Source organism: Fistularia commersonii, chromosome 17, assembly GCF_037954325.1.
Source record: "Fistularia commersonii isolate RoL2024-O1a breed Wild chromosome 17, RoL_Fcom_v1.0, whole genome shotgun sequence".
Classification (NCBI taxonomy): Eukaryota; Metazoa; Chordata; class Actinopteri; order Syngnathiformes; family Fistulariidae; genus Fistularia; species Fistularia commersonii.
In genome coordinates this window covers 3603862-3619482 of record NC_141300.1, presented here as the reverse complement: position 1 = coordinate 3619482, position 15621 = coordinate 3603862, and the positions used below count along the sequence as shown (strand labels likewise).

At 39.5% G+C, this 15621-nt stretch overlaps 1 protein-coding gene across 1 annotated transcript; it reads right to left on the bottom strand.

The window, feature by feature from the left end:
• Positions 1-5449: 5449 nt before the first annotated feature.
• Positions 5450-15113, bottom strand: slc23a4 (solute carrier family 23 member 4). Its single transcript, XM_086163753.1, has 12 exons — positions 14997-15113; positions 14190-14330; positions 13290-13447; positions 11060-11219; positions 10188-10369; positions 9650-9770; positions 9413-9569; positions 9065-9318; positions 7742-7906; positions 7523-7631; positions 7316-7411; positions 5450-6278 (listed from the first exon to the last, which is right to left on the bottom strand). Exons 1-12 carry the CDS (start codon positions 15042-15044, stop codon positions 6016-6018), a joined length of 1854 nt encoding a protein of 617 aa, XP_086019879.1. The 5' UTR covers positions 15045-15113; the 3' UTR covers positions 5450-6015.
• Between the last annotated feature and the right edge of the window lie 508 nt (positions 15114-15621).

Here is a 15621-nt window from a genome sequence, read left to right as displayed (position 1 = left end):
AAGCAATTCATAAAGTATTCCAACAAAGTGGAATACTTTATCAAAACCCGGTGGGCATTCTCGTGCCATTCTCGCCACTTTAACCAGCTGAGGAGTCATGCTCTTGACAAAAATATAATTGCCTTGAAGTCAAGGTTAGACAAATACATTATTTGGCAAGTTACAATAGCCAGTCTGCAGACCATTTGCCAATAAGATCTTTCCCAGTGAAATGTTACTTTTTACAGAAACATTGTCTGACATGATGAGCTTGGAGACAGAGTATAAATGATATTGACAGATGGTCGCGAGCTTACTGGCTGTATTTTCTACATCGGCCGCTTTAAAGGTAGCCACAGGAGGTCTTTCCTACCTGAGGCTATCAGACTTTTTAATTCCTCTCCCTTCAGCCGCAGGGAATCTCAAAATCTTAATCCATAAAAAAAAAAAAAAAAAATCTAACCCACTTACTGTAAATCGTAATCTATCCATATATGTATTCATAAATGTGCAATATTTCATTTCATGACAGCTGCATGCGCTATATTTTTTCATACTCTTGTGCACTCCTTATCTCTCACCTGGTACTTGAGACCTTAAGACACTTTATAGCCTTGACTTGTTACTTAGACACTTTATACTTTTATTTGTATTTCTTATTCTCCCCCCTTTTTTATACTGTTCATGCAATTTCCTACTGTTATTTATTATTGTTATGTTTTACTTAAAACTCTGATACAACAATTTACTTGGAGATAAATAAAGTTGTTCTTATTCTCATTCTTATTTAACCAAAGGAAGACACATCACCATAATTCTATTCGATGGAAATGTGTGAAGCACTTACTTCTATTAAAGTGGGTGAAGTACAGCAGACAGAAAGCACTGCCATAGACGACTGTGCCAGTGATATACTGACGAGCAATGGGCAATGTCTTGTTATGGCTGAAATAGGATTTTGCATAAAGATTTCAAAATGAGTATGAATCTTTGAAACTGACGGCGACCACCTGAGAGCAGAAAAGTACGAGAGAAAGGGGGAGCGAGTGAAAGAGAGAGAGAAAGAGTAGGAGAAGTGACATCTTATAGATGTGACCATTAGAGAGAAGGCATTCTTGGGGTGGCAGACCACATGATGAATCACAAAGGATGAATTTCAGTGTTAAGAGGTTGAATGAAGGCGCTGATTTGAAGTAAAAGGCCAAAAAGAAACACTTCAGGAAAGACAACAGTGCTTTGCCCAGATTTTGTCTGTCTCCTCTGGATTCTCCAGATTACCAGATCATCCTTGTTGGCCTTCTCTACTTTTTCTCCTTCTTTGCCTTTTGGCTTTTCCCTTCAGGGGTCGCCATAGCAACCTTCTCCATCCAACCCTATTCTCAGTATCCTCCTTCAACACACCAACTAACTTTATATACTCTCTCATTACGTCCATAAATCTTCTCTTTGTTAGCTCAAATTCCAGTATCAGTCTGTCAAACTGTTCACTATCCCTCTGTAAATGACTGAACCATCTCAGTCTGGCTTCTCTGACCTTCTCTCCAAAACATTTAATGTGCCATTCCTCTGATCGACTCATTCCTGATCCTATCCATCCTCATCACTCTCAAAGAGAACCTCAACATCTTCATCTCTGCAACCTCTGGTTCTGCCTCCTGTCTTTTCGTCATTGTAACAGTTTCTAGGCCATACATCATCGCTGGTCTCACCGCTGTCTTATACACCTTTCCTTTCATTCTGGCTGATAGTCTTCTATCACATAGTATCCCGACACTTTTCTCCACCCATTCCAACCTGCTCGTATCCGTCTCTTCACCTCTTTTCCACACTCTCCGTTGCTCTGGACTGTTGACCCAAAGTACATGAAATCCTCCAACTTCTTGATCTCCACTCCCTGTAGCCTCACCGTTCCACCCGAGTTCCTCTCATTCACACACATATATTCTGTCTTGCTGGGACTAACTTTCATTCCTCTCCTTTCCAGTGCATACCTCCACCTCTCTAGATTTTCCTCTATCTGTTGTCTGCCCTCACTACAGATCACAATGTCAAGCAAGAAGGGGCTCAGAGCTGATCCCTGATGGGGTCCCACCTCCACCTTGAACTTCTCTGTTACTCCCACAGCACACTGCACCACTGTCTCACAGCTAGCATACATGTCCTGCACCTGTCTAACATACTTCTCTTCCACTCCAGATTTCCTCATACAATACCAGAGTTCCTCTCTTGGCACCCTATCATATGCTTTTTCTAGGTCTGCAAAAGCACAATGCAGATCCCTCTGGCCTTCTCTGTACTTCTCTATTAGCATGCTCAAAGCAAATACCGAATCTGTAGTACTCTTTCTAGGCATGAAGCCCTACTTTTGTTCACAAATGCTGACTTCTGCTTCTTCTGTGCAACTTTGTGGTCTACAATAGTCACCCTTTCTACCCTTGCCTCTCTTTGATTTTCCACATTCATCAGCTCTTCAAAGTACTCTTTCCATCTTCACATCACTCTTCTAGCATCTGTCAATACATTTCCCTCTCTGTCCTTAATCACCTGGACCTGTTGTACATCCTTTCCATCATTATCTCTCTGTTTCGCCAACCTGTATGGATCATCCTCTCCCTCCTTACTGTCCGCCCGAGCCTACAAGTCATCATACTCCCTTTGTTACACGCTTTCTTTGTAATTACTCCTGCACTTCCTCACTTACAAACCACCATCCTATGCTGTCTGGCTACATTCTCACCTACAACTACTTTGCAGTCACTGATCTCTTTCAGGTTACCTTGTCTAAACAAGATGTGTTCTACCTGTGTGCTCCTACCTCCACTCTATTAAGTTAAGTGTATAAGTGTGGCGCATTATGAAGTGCAAAATACAACAATGGAGACCTCGGACTGTTGTGCAACTGAAGTTGTACAGGAAGCAAGAATGGGCAAGAATTACCCTTACAAAGCGTAAACAATGTCCTCAGTTCCAAATCGCTGATTGAGTGTTGTTATAAAGAAAAGGTGATCGAACACAGTGGTAAAAATGACCCTGTCCAAGTTTTTTTTCAAATGTGTTGCAGATATCATATTTAAAATTAGTGAATATTTGCAAAAAACATTACAGTTTATCAATTTGAACATTAAATATATCGTCATTGAACATGATTTGTAAAGCAATGTATTCTGTTTTTATTTACATTTTACACAACATCCCAACTTCATTGGAACTGGGTTTGTATAACCCCTCATTGTGTGGACCAAGGGATGATGAACAACACTGACTTCAGAGGGATTTCCAAAAGCATATTGTTACTTTTTTAGTGTAAATATGATGTGATATTCATACCCGCTGTTCTTTGTCTCATTGAATAGAATTTAAATAGGGATGCTTTTTTTGATCCACCAAGGGATTACTGGTGTTTTATGATGTGGTACAGGTAGGCAATGTGATGAGGCACATGCAAAGCAGTTTCTGAGAAGCCTTACCACAGTAGAAGAAGGGCAGGACTGATATCACAATCAGGAACTGCCCCATTGTACATGTTTTAGTACAACCGCAATGAAAGGGCTTTTGAAAGTATAGTAGTCAGTTAGATTTTTGCTAATGAACACAGTCAAATTGTTAGGTCAGAATGTTACTGTAGTGACAGCTAGTTTTTTTTTCAAACTGACAAGTTTTTAGTTTATTGACCTCTCATACCTTAGCAACCAAATCCTCTTCTGAAGAAAATTTGTCACCTCCACGACATCCAACTCCATCCATCCATCTTCCACCATTTATTTAGAGTCGGGTCGTGGGGTCAGCAGCCGGAGCAGTGAGGCCCAGACCTCCCTCTCCCCGGCCACATGGTCCAGCTCTTCCAGGGGACCCCAAAGCATCCCAGGCCAGCCTAGAATCCCTGGAACACCTCCGCCAGGAGGCGTTCAGGAGGCATCCTGACCAGATGCCCAAGCCACCTCCTTTATATGTGGAGGAGCAGCGGGTCTACTCCGAGCTCCTCCCAGATGACCGAACTTCTCACCCTATTCCAGGGAGAGTCCGGCCACTCTGCAGAAAAAAAAAAAAATTCAGCCGCTTGTATCTGCAATCTCCTTCTTTTGGTCACCATCCACACCCTGTGACCATAGGCGAAGGTAAGAATGTAGATCAACCAGTAAATTGAGAGCCTCGCCTTCTGGCTCAGCTCCTTATTCACCGCGACAGACTGGTACAGAATCTGCATCACTTCACCGATCCGCTTGTCGATCTCCCGCTCCATCCTCCCCTCACTCTCTCATGAACAAGACTCCGAGATACCTGAACTCCTCCACTTGGGGTAGGACCTTTTCCCCGTCATGGAGTGGGCACTCCACGTGTTTCTGGTTGAGCACCATGATCTCAGATTTGAAGGAGCTGATCCTCATCCCACTCCAGTGAGAGCTGGAGATCACAGCCTGATGACGCCACCGGCACCACATCATCTGCAAAAAGCAGACTCGATCCTGTGGCCACCAAATCGTGTCCCCCCCCGATGCCTTGGCTGCGCCGAAAAATTCTGTCCATAAAAGTTATGATCAGAATCGGTGACAAAGGGCAGCCTTGCCGAAGTCAAAATGTCACCAGAAATGGATCCAACGTACAATCTCCAATGCGGACCAAGCTCCAACATACAGGAACCTAACAGTCGGTATAACGGGGTTCTGTACCCCATACTCCTGGAGCATCCCCCACAGGATTTCCCGTGGGACATGGTCAAATGCCTTCTCCGGATCCACAAACTAGTCGGGCAAACTCCCATACCCCCTCGAGGACCCTGCTGAGGGTATAGAGCTGGTCCACTGTTCCACAACCAGGATGAAAACCACAATGTTCCTTCTGGATGCGAGGTTCAACAACCCAGCAGACCTTCTTTTTGAGCACCGCTTAATAGACCTGAACCACAAGTTTGATTAATGCAGGGCAGCAATGGGTCAACTGGTAAAGCTGGCGTTCCTCCAATCAGAAGGTCCGACCCCAAGTTACTCCCAATGGCCTGGTTAGCACCTTGCATGGCAGCTCCCCCACCATCGGTGAGTGTGTGTGTAAATAGGGCCACTGCTATCTAGTGCACCAAACAAAGTCAAAAGAAAGATTGAAAGTTGTAGAGAACACTACTTTTCAAAACTTCTTCAAGGTTGTCCATTTACTCTTTTAGGTGACCTGCAGATTCTACTCCTAGGCATGCAGTTTGGGACTGATGGAGAGCTTTCAATAAGGAACACTGAGCTGGCTTCCCTCTGGAAGACAAAAAACATGGACCTGATCGGTGAGGACATCATTCCCAGAAAGTTGTCATATATATTACAGCTCATCTAAAACTTTTCAAATCAACCAATTGGCCGGACAATCTAGAATGAACAACACTTTAGGTTTCTAGATTCCATTAAAAACACACCGACAGAATGTCCTGGTAGAGACTTCTCTTAGCTTGTATGAAGCCCTCGATTAAGTTCTGGCAGAGACAAACAGATGTTGATACTCATGATGGGACACAATTGCTCAAAGCTGTAGTTTAATTCGTGTGAACCTTTGATATGAAAAAGAGAGTTGAAGCCCTTCTACCTATTTGTTGGGGGTGCAAAGACCCTGAAAAATAGAACATGTAAAAATATTGACTGTTATAGTTTATTCACTTTATAAAGTTCTACGTATGCTTTTCACATGTTGTTTTAGACATTTAAAATTATCAGCATGTATACATTCAGATGTCCTTATGTCTGTCTCTGATTTTATCAGAGACATTTCATAAAATGTGAGGAATTTTTTAATTTTTGTTTTGTGTTTTTTATACTCGCTCGCCATGTAAACCGATAAATGTCCAAAATGGTACGACAATGTCATTTTAGGTACTTTTGTACCTCCCAATACACGTCCATATAACTAATATGCAAGATGAAGCAGGTGCGTCAATCTGGAAAATCACACCTTGTGACCGCAGAGCTGTATCTTTCAAAAGCACCGATTTCAAATGAGCTGCCTCTTTAGCAAGGGTGTGCAGAATTCCCAAAAATCAGCATGTGTCAGTAGACCTTTAACTCAAAGAGTGAGAATGATCGGTGTGGAATCTGGACGTTTTAGCGGCTGATTAGGCTCCAGGGCAAGAGTGTCTACGTGGCATACTGCTCGGGAGCCGGATCTACCAGGAGGGCAGAACGGTACGTATCGGACCCAGGATGAAGACGACAAGTAAGTGCTGATGCCAAAAGGAAGATTGTAGACTGCTTCATTCTCCAGTGTGTCATTTGAGTCATCCTTGTGAGCCCTGTTCCAGGCGATGATGCCTCTTTCATGCTTTGATCCTGTTGGACACATATAATATGTGTGAAACCAAATTTAAGGGCCCTGCTGAACAAGGAGAAAGTTTACCAGCTCAAAACTTCATGTAAATCATGAATTTGCTAGTTGCTTATTTACTTGCTAGTAACTTTGTTAGTTTGCTTGTTTTCTTTTCATACAACTGTAACCTGTTCCGAGGAAATTTGATCATCAGTGTTCCTCAGGTATTCCAAAAGAAAAAAGTCATGTCACTATTTGTTTTGGACAAGTGCTCACCCACCAAAGGAAATTCAATTTCATATGCTCCTTTTTATTTTTACACTGAGTTATTACAAATAACTGACGCCTGTCTTCAGAGCACTATGTAAGAAATGCACTTGAGAAAGAGGAATATAATAAAGACATTAGCGTATATTAATTGTAATCAGCCATTTTTGTATTATTATTATCATTATTGTTATTATTATTGATATCAATGCCCTTTTCCTTACACAAAAACTATGTCAATATTTGACCAGAAACATCTGATGGAAATATGCTTACATTTTCTTTGACTAGATTTTGATAATTGAGGAAAAATGTATGTAGTTCAGATGCCGTTGTTGTTAAACCCAATGAACTTTTTCTCAGTCTTTGGGGATAATCTTACAGTATTAGATGGTGATCTGACAGTCTCTTGATTGCAGAAAAGATTCAATAAGATTCAGCTCTAGTTTGAATTTAGTATTTTAAATTGCAGCTGATTGGGTAACTATGATTAGCTCACAAGGTTTTTCAAAATCTACGTCATCGTTTACAGGCCACCATACAGGAAAAATCAGAGGGAAATGTTCACAAGCACAAAACAAATAGCACATGACTGAAACAAAGCTGTGATTAACATCTGCTGGAGACCCGTGACCATTTTAAAGCCCATAACTGATGAAGCATGACCATATTTGGCCTTATGAATCATAGTACTTCACCCTCCGTAACCACTACTGCAGTGGTTATGTGAAGGCAGATTTTTAAAAAGCATTTCATAATTTGCCCAATTTTTCTTTATTAAATTCAACATTACCTGGTACTGTGTTGTCAAGTATGAAGCCAAAGAATCCTCCAACAAACATACTTGTGGTTAGAAGTACCTGCAACACCTGGTCAATTTCTACCACACCTATGGGCAGCAATATAATGGTACATTCAAAAGTTTCCTCACATAAGTAATATTTTAATTTAATGCTTTACAGGAAATGTCTGTCTATTTAGTGATATTGTATCCAAGTACCTGTAGCGATCGATGTGGGGTTTTTAAATATCCAGTTTGGTATGACCAGACCAGAGAAAATGGAGAAACCAAAAATGAAGATGTTTCGAGATGAATTCATATCTGCATACTATATCATTTAAAAGAGAAGAAAGAGTGTAAAGAAAACATGGATAAGAACAGTTTCTTTGTTTGTTTGTTTTTTTTTATTTGATAGTCATAATTCAGGTTTGTACTTACCTGAAGATTAGCAACTCCAGCTGCAGAAATGACCCCAAACATGACCAAGAACATCCCACCAATCACAGGCGATGGGATGGTGGAAAATATGGCACCCACTTTACCAAAAATACCCATAATGATCATCATTACTGCACCAGCAACAATTACCATTCGACTGCCAACCTAGGAAGAAGAGGATTCATCCATTCTATCGGTTAAAAAAGTAATATTATAACACAAATATCCTAAATCATTCTGCAAGTATTATATTGACCTCTTTTATATTAAATAAATTATTTTTTTTTACAAAATCTCACAGCAAACTGCATTTCAATGGCAAAATTTGAAATTCCTGATTGAACATGGTAACGTGTAGGGTAGCGTTCACTTCTTTTGGAACTAATTTCAGGGGAGAGTCTGGAGTTCATCCACGTTTCACTGCATTTTGCATTAGATTTTGCGAAGCAAATTATAGATTCAAAATGGTTTTTTTTTGTCATATGTATAGGACTGTCTCAGAAAATTAGAATATTGTGATAAAATTCTTTATCTTCTGTAATGCAATTACAAAAACAAAAATGTCATACATTCTGGATTCATTACAAATCAACTGAAATATTGCAAGCCTTTTACTATTTCAATATTGCTGATTATGGCTTACATCTGAAGATAAAACCTTTATCACAATATCCTAATTTTCTGAGACAGTCCTGTACAGTCTGGAAAACATCTTTCCCTGTACAATGAAATTCTTAGTTTGCCATCCACAGTACTGTAGTTAACTCAGTGGGTTTCTTAGTTGTGTTCTATTTAGTCCTGTTTTCTGTTTTGCATATTGAATTTGAAGCCATATTATTTATTAACAATGCATCTCAAATTTTAACCTCACTGCTACATTAAGTTTTCTATTGTCATTTGTAAAGCATGGGATTAATGTGTCCGCAACAAAAAACATCCATGATGTCTTCCTTGCTATACCATATTCGATGTGTTGTGGATTTTATTTAAACAAGCATGACGCTACCTCAAGACTGTAGTGTTGAGAGGGAGAGTAGGCGTGTTAATTTCTCAAAACTCTGTCACAGTGTGTCATTCAGTTTTGATGAATCACACAAAATTAACAGCTAATTCGTTACTGAAGCATGAAAAATTGTATTTTGGCCCGATAAAATGATTAGACTCATCGCTTCAGTTTTTTCGTATCGTGTAACACACACAAGAAAAGTCAATATTTTAGCTAAGTCAAGTCAAGTCGGTAAGAAAAAGGGTTAGAAACCTGAGTGGGTAAGAAATTTAGTTAATGCATAAATACTCATCATGAAGCATACAGGACACTCTTACCTTTGTAATACCAAGAGCTCCAACATTCTCGCTATATGAGGTTGTGCCGTTTCCTGTACCCCAGGCTCCGGCCAGGAAACAACCAAGTCCCTCAATGCCAATGCCCCTGTTGATGGCGTGTTTGGGTGGAGGTGGAGCCCCAGATAGCCTGGCACAAGCATGGTAGTCCCCGACAGATTCTATCATGGAGGATATTACTCCAGCCAAGATGCCAACCACCCCTGCCAGGCTTACAGTAGGTAACCCCCATTGACCTACGATGACATTCAAACATTATAAAAATCAGCTTGTTCATGCAATCTTTAATGATTTTTTTACTTTATTTTAACATGTCCTGATGTCCCTCACCTGGATATGGCAGAGTGAACCAGGGAGCCCGGCCTATGACGTTTCCCTTTAGATCAGTACGAGCCAGGTGACCATACTGGTCCGGATCGGAGGGAAGTACATCATAGGTCGTCAAAATATAGCAGATGAACCAGGATAAAGTGATTCCGAGCAAAACCTGAGGAAAAAATGTTCGTTATACATCTAAAAAACAAGTCAATAAGGCAAGTCAGACGCTGTTAAATGTTTCATACGTACGGGAAGAATCTGAAACACATAGACACGAGAGGTGTGAAGTTTTTTATCCGCGTTGTATGACAGGAATGGCATCGGTATGTGACGGAGGTACTGTGAGAAGAGGATGATGAGTATTGTGGTCCTATGTGAGAAAGCAAGACAGAAACCAATTTAAACATCCATAGAACTACACTATATTGCACCTGAATAAAACTCTATGTAGGATTTAGCTAAGCTGACCAAGCATACTAATTCTTGGAATATGAACTTCTAATAGGATTTCCTGTCCAGTCTAAGCCTGGCAAATATTTCAAATTAAAATCAAAGTAGGGAAGGTTGAAATCTGTTTTAATTTGACCTACATTTGACAAGTTTATTGTAGAAGTTTTTTTTGTATCGCATTTGTTTTGTTTAAACACTCAACTGGGTAACAACAAGTGAGATACAAAGTGTGTAACATTTTGTAAGCATATATTACTGCACATATTACATTAACTACCACTCATGCAGTATTTCTCTCCAAATTAAAATGCAACAATGACTGGGGTGTTTTTCTCACATGGCTGAAATGCCCCAGTGGCTGCCGGCACTGTTGCCAGCAGAGTCAAAAAGTGACAATCCAATGAGCGAAATGGTGGGAGCAATGGTTAGTGGTCCAATGAACCTCATGAAGAGACCGATGAGGCCAGAGAAACCAACAAACACCTGGAAGAGTGAACCAACCATGATGGAACCCTGGAGCTGAATAAAGATATGGAAGAGAAAAGTCGTTACAAAGGTTCAGTTGAGAAGATACAATTCATCATAGTTAAGCACAGGAGAGCTGTAGTTTGCAAACTGAAAAAATATAGATTTGAGGAGAAGTTGTAACTTCAGGAGATTCAAGTGGTGACTTTTACTAAAAAAGTTTGTTAACATGTCTCCATATTTAAGAGCTGTCAGACCATTGCATTATTGTCATATAAATTGAAGCAGGATGTGCCAATAGGTGGCAGTGTTGCACTGTGTCTCTCCAGTTAAGTGTCTTTTTGGGTGGCATTTTTACTGATTGATACCTAGTTAAAACCCAAGTGGTGAATCTGTTGAAACATCTATTTGAAACATTTCATTTTTCATCATAGCCTTTGTGTGTGTTATTTTCCAAAAGAACCTCAAGGCTGGCATCGCCCCAAGTGTTAACAGAGAGCACATGTTGCATTATCTATTGGAGACATGTTTAAAACACATAGAGGAAAAGATTAGCCAATGAAGTTAAATATCAGAATGTCATATGATTTCCTTGAATGACTAACACGACTCATTGAAGACGATAAGTTGCAGTCCTTTATATTGGGCAGAAAAACAAACTGTTAGATATTCTTTTCAGAGTTTCAGAGTTCTTTCAGAGTCAAACTCGGGACAGAGTTTGGCATTTTAGGCCTGTTTACTCACCGCTCTCATTCGACTCTGCCAAACCTCTATGAATTCATTGGAGGATGTGTTGACAAGGGTTGCATTTTGTGTCCATGCAGGGCACGTCCATTCTGGCATAGACAGCATTGCCATTGAAGGCGCGAGCAGCGTGAAAGTCCCACCTTGGAGAATGGGTAAGCTGTGAATAGAGATTAAACAAAATTCAAGATTGGTGTATGTTTAAATGTAAAAGCATGTGATATTATCCACCCACTTTGAACTACATGAACATGGATGTCAAGCATATTATTTGTCACATACATCTTTATTTCATGACAGCCCCTTAGTCACAATGATGACAAATGCTGCAGGGACTCAATATCATAAGTTTAAAATGAATGGGTTTCACTAAATAGCAGTTGTCAAAAGTAACCAGACTTTAAAGTAATTAGCTTTCAATAGCTTTAAGACCAGGTAAAAAAGCTCCAGTTTTACGGGGTTTTTTTTTTTTGTTTGTTTTGCTTGTGTCTTGTATTGTTGTTTTTTTTTAATTAACATAATATCACAATTCATTAGGCAAGAAATAATCAGCCACTTTTGCAGAATCATAATAAATCAGTTGGAAGGATAATTGAATCAATAAGAAATATGGGGAGTTCAATGTTTTTTGTCATCTTTATTGCCTGGTGCAAAATATACCCAATCACTACTAGGACAACATATGGCGCTTCTATTGCCGAAAACAGCAATTGCAATTGTTAATCAAATCACAACAAATACATTGAGCGTGTGTGTGTGTGTAATGTATTATTATGATTATTACTGTTGTTGTTGTTTCCCTTGTATTCCCTGGTGTGTGCGTGCGTGCGTGCGTGCGTGCGTGCGTGCGTGCGTGCGTGCGTGCGTGTATAAGATTGCAAGAATGCCCCTGTCAGTCAATCCAAAATTTAGAGGAAATTGTTTTTAACCAAACTCATTCTTTATTTTAAGAAGGCTGCTAAACATGCTCTGCAGTGGCTAGCACTGCATACTTATCTTTTTTAATTCCCGTAAAATTGATGTCAAATTAATCAACAATGTAGAAAAAGAATGATGTTTTTATTATAGATTTACACTTGTTTTGTTTGTTATGTTATACATGATAGTGATTGAAATTTTGAAGAGTGAATTTGATTCTCTTAAGACATCTAATTCATTTTGGATAGTTATACATAGTTATGTTATGATAATGAATTGTAATCTGGAATATAAAGTAAATTTCACTGTATTTCAACAGTGGATGCCAAAAATATATTTCTTTTTCCACAGACAGAAAGATTCACTGGTTTCCTGGTATTTCTCGACAAAAACAGGCTTTTGTGGAGTTCAGCCAGAGGAATGCAGGCTCCATGGAACCAAAACAAGCCCCGATGAGACTCCTGTTGTAACAGGAGGGACATTTCCACTCATTCTAATGCGACAACACATATCAGCCATGATGTGCGTAGTCTACTAGAATTCCAAAAGTAGTCCGAAACTTTCACATCTGCAGACATCTAGAGATGTGTGAGAATAAGAGTGTCTCATTCGATCGCTACTCTAGATAAGCCTTTGGCTGCTGGCACAGAATAACAAACTCCGTAATACAGTCACTGCACTTTTGTTCTTGGTTAAGAAAATCGTTGTATGTTATCGTTGCCGGAAGTCGTTGCATGTTAAACTGGGTTAATGATGACAGTAGAAAGATTTTTTTCTGCTGTGGTTTAATCCCATTGGGAGGTGTGGGAGGCTCTAACTTTATATTTAGTTATGTTTTTCTTATGTAAACATGAACAGGCTTAGCAATGATACTTTGAAAACAAACACAAAATAATTTGGAGAGTGGAGACTTGATGACATGCTTATCAGGGCATTATTTTAGCTCTGCTATCTGTATGTGATTATTGAAGCGCATCGTACTAACATTTCAAAGAGGAAGATGACTTGTTTTAAAACCCAAAGTGTCACTTCAGGATTCATCCGTATATCTTAAGACTTGAGAATATATGTAAATTCAAACAATTACATTTTTCCTGACTTCCCAGGCCAGATCAGGTTGATAGTTAAGACAGTTTGCCGACATAACCCGGAAACATGTAAATTATTCAATTTGAATCTTTTTTTATCTTTTTAAACAGCATCAAATGCTTCATTACAATGCAAATCACATCTGTCTTACCTCACAATAAAACGATATATCACTTGGCACCGCTCATTCATATAAATTTTCCCTTTCTTTTGATTTACTTACCGGACACCGAATGTAACTTGCAACAGAGTGCAAATTCCAGAAACAAAAAAAATTGTGCTAATGAGGTGGCTCTGCGTGAGGCCATCATGCTGCAGACACAAGCCGTGGGATAGGATCAGTGGGATGGCGATGATACCTCCAAAAGCAGTCAAGCAGTGCTGACAGGACAGAAAGACAAGTAAAATGTAATTGTTATGATTTGATACGCTGTCGGTTGAAAATGTTTGCATCTGTGCAATATGTGCACATGTTTAATGGCATGTGATAGATGAACTGAATTTGGTTAGACGGAGAAAAGTTCATATTTGTCATATACATTGTGCAAGCAAGTCGGTAATTATGCCATCTCGACTGTATCCGAAGCGGATTTCACAATCAGGCCTATGTAAATATACTGCTCAAAAAAATAAAGGGAACACTTGAACAACACAGTGTAACTCCAAGTCAATCACACTTCTGTGAAATCATAGTGTCCACTCAGGAAGCAACACAGATTCATTTTGACTTGTTTTAAGGACATTACATCAAAGTTGGATCAGCCTGGAGTTTGTTTTTACACTTTAATTTTGAGTGTGATTCCTAATCCAGACCTCCATGGGTTAATACATTTGATTTCCATTGATCATTTTTGTGTGATTTTGTTGTCAGCACATTCAACTGTGTAAAGAGCAAAGTATTTCATAAGAATATTTCATTCATTTAGATCTAGGATGTGTTTTTTAAGTGTTCCCTTTATTTTTTTGAGCAGTGTATAAAGGACCCTTACAAAGCATGACATGAACGTCAAATGAACTCTCTCACGTGACACGATGCTCATGTTTACATTGACTTAGAGGCGATGCTCGTGCGCATGGCTGTTGACTTGTTGTTAAACATGGCGTGAGAGTGTTGTGGACATACCTGAATGCCAAGAATGATGCAAAGATACCAAGGAGGCACATCTGTCACACAGTAGGCCAGCTTGTTGCCATCCATGCCCATGGATGAGTCCAGTTCCGTTCTGTCTTTTGTGTCATGAAGCTCACTGAAGTGTTCCTCAAGCTTCAGGATTCAGTATTTGAAGATAGAATGAAAGATAAATTGGTGTCTTTCATAAGGATGAATAATTCTAGTGGTTTTAGTTACGTTTCCTCTTGGAATTGTTTTATGATTTTGACTTTTCCGCATGGACTTGAACGAGTACTTTTGCTGAGTTCGGAGCTGTGATTGAGTGTTTATGTATACATAAACAAGGCTCATGGTGGATAGTTTTTGTTCCTTAGGATGGGACTAAAACATGGGCTCAGCTGAGAGATTAAATTCTTGTTTTATCAGATGCAATATAAGAATAACTTCCTTAGTCAGTTAAAATAAGGTTAGAGCATTTCTTATTTGCCTACGATCTCACTTATCATATTAATTTGATATCCGTGACTAAAATTTTGACTTCAGACACTAAAACGGCTTCTGTAGATCATTATAAATAAAGTGTGTTGCAATCATTATGATTATACAATGAGCACACAGGGAGCAAGATGATTTTTATATAACCAGGTCAACACAGTTTGCCATTCTTTTTAGTGCCCAGTAAATGTCCACCTACCATTGCTATGTACGATCGGCAATGTGAATTATTAATAAAATCCATTTCCAGACAAATAGCCTTAAAACATCAAACTAAATTCGGTTTTCGGATTAGTTTCTTGCATAAAGAATCATTGTACTCACGTCAAAGTTGTAGTTTTCAAGTCTGTTACTTTCCTTCTTGGAAGACATTTTACTTTCAGTTTATGGGTTCATGCAGTCTTTTGACCCAAAAGCCACAGCACCTATGAAAACATCTAGTGAAAAGAGAAAGAAAGAACAGGGGGAGAGCAGAAAGAGGGAAGGGCTTGCTCAGAAGTGTGGGTTGGGAGCCATAGGGGTGTGGTGTAGCGAAGCAGTCTAGCAGAAACGCTTTGGTTGTTTATTGAAATGAGTTGCACTAGCAGGTCATGTGAACCCAATTATAACAGTTACAGCAGCTGACCGATCAGCATCTGGCAGGAGAGTGGTTTTCTCACTCTCCAGGGAAAAGTAAAGAATTCCCGTAGTCTCCGAAGAGAGGTCTCCAGAGCTTCTTTATTTTGGTAATTTTCTCTTTAAGTTATTCCATTCACAATTTCACTGACTAATGAACTTTTTAAATCTACTCTAAGTTATGTCCTGCCCCTCTGGCCGTCTAATGTTAACACCACACATTTGTTTTAGCCGAAGAAAACTCTATGACTATCACATGTCGTGAAACCACAAAGGAGTTATTGATGTTAACTTTGTTTCCTAATATGCCCTGCAACCCTATTTCGCCTAAGAT